This window comes from Echinococcus granulosus, assembly GCF_000524195.1.
Source record: "Echinococcus granulosus chromosome Unknown EG_S00079, whole genome shotgun sequence".
Taxonomy (NCBI): Eukaryota; Metazoa; Platyhelminthes; class Cestoda; order Cyclophyllidea; family Taeniidae; genus Echinococcus; species Echinococcus granulosus.
Genome location: NW_020170459.1, coordinates 16,160 through 17,950, shown reverse-complemented (window position 1 = coordinate 17,950; position 1,791 = coordinate 16,160). Strand labels below are relative to the sequence as shown.

Below are 1,791 nucleotides of genomic sequence, written 5' to 3'. Positions count from 1 at the left end.
TTTTTAGGGGAGTGAAATGCGTCAATGTGTTAGCGTGAATGCACAACACATGGCATTGCCACGCTTTACTAACACCAATCTCAGTAGACTCGACATCCCAACACAGATGGGTCAGGACTAGTGACACCCGTGAAGCGCGAGTTTTCCTTCAATTTTCAGTTAGATCGAGCAAGATAATGACACCTCGTTGCCAGTAAACAAATACCATTCAGTGGGTGTTGCATGAGCAGTACCAGTTGAATAAAATAGGCTCGTGTGGTTCTCAGTACAGGAAATGACGCGTCAAATGCATGAGACTACCTAGTATCCACTCTGGAGCATGGATGCACATCTCTTCGCTACTTTCCTACAATTTTAGCCTGTATGAAATGCTGGTAGAACCTTAATGGAAAGTGCGCTCAACAGTGGGCAATCACATCCGATATGGACGTTTGAGTAATCTAGGTTAGGCAGAAGTAGAGGCAGTTAGAGCTAGACCTATTCTTCCTGGGCTTCCAATGGCATAGTAACTTGCAAAAGCTAAAATCACCAACTCGTTTCTCGTAGGGAGGTCAATCCTAACCTGAAAACGAAGGAAGATGCGAAGACCACATTAACGTTCTTGGTTACCTTATAATTAGGTGAGGAAAGGCGTGAGAAGTGATACCACCGACTGCAAAAAGGCAGAACCGAGTGCAGCACTTCACTACGTGTCTATCACAGCGCTTACGCAAATGCAACATTCTTCCCACTGAAGGCAACGGAGGGAAGCATGAAGGGAGAGCACGAGGCACAAATTTCTGTCAAAGCGCCTGCTTAGCAATGCACAAAATCGTCACGTGCCCGGCACTAGTGTCAACCACGTAATCGAAGACTCACAGCACACACACACACACACACAAAACACGGGTCGTGAAAATCACTGCTACTGTGACTTGCCTCTGGCATCCTGACCCTTCAGTTGGCCGGTGGTGGCGACAGCGTTGGAAGCCGAAGACCGCCCACATTGGGCATGGGGGATGTAGCACACGGGAGACTGGAAGGAAGCGGCCATCCGCAGCGCCGATGTGCCACTCGGTTGTGGTGCACGACCGGGCACTTGGTGGAGCGATGCAATTTGCTGATAGCTGAAGTCAAAAGCGTGGAAAAAGGCATTTACTTGACGTCAATGCAAATTATGAACACAAAAAAACACTACGAGAGCCTAAGATAACAATCAACATTGAAGAAACACACACAAAAAAGAACTAGAACAGAGCAAATATTAACTACCGAGCCGACTGATCCAATGAATGAACTAACGTCCAAAATGGATGAAGATCTACTCCCTCGCCTTTATGTCTGTGGCTACATGTACCAGCCGAGGATGAAATTGTAAGGGACTCAACAACAGAATCCTTCCGCATGCATCACTGTAAAGTCAACCGAGGCACGGATTTCGAAAATGTGCAATCCTTGCACACTGGACCAAAATATGCTAGCAGTGGCTCGGTAAGGCGCAAAAATTGTGGTAAATCACAGTAACATCTGAGATGTAGAAAGAAGACACCACACTTTGGCATAACACGGGGAGTCCTTATGTGCCAACCATCTTTTTCATGAAGAACATCAACAATTTGACCCAAAATGATCGAAGAATAGAGGAGGACCCAGAACTAAACCTTTCGCCCAAACACGATCCTTTCGGGTAGAAGGAATCAAAAGTGCGCAATACCACGAGGATAAGGGACAACGATTATCGTTAGTGGGGCGGAAGTTATTCTAGTAAAAGAACCGTAATTCTCGACTGAACATAACGTGATAGCAGGGGAT

General features: G+C 46.3%; 1 protein-coding gene across 1 annotated transcript in view; it reads right to left on the bottom strand. All coding sequences in view use genetic code 11, as the record gives it.

Moving 5' to 3' along the window:
- Positions 1-1,791, bottom strand: part of EGR_07492 (Breast carcinoma-amplified sequence protein) — a gene marked incomplete at both ends in the record, with an annotated part of 21,466 nt that overhangs the window by 10,375 nt on the left and 9,300 nt on the right. The window contains one exon of the mRNA XM_024496741.1: positions 915-1,106. Within this exon, the coding sequence (XP_024348812.1) occupies positions 915-1,106 (192 nt within the window). The remainder of the gene's footprint in view (positions 1-914; positions 1,107-1,791) is intronic.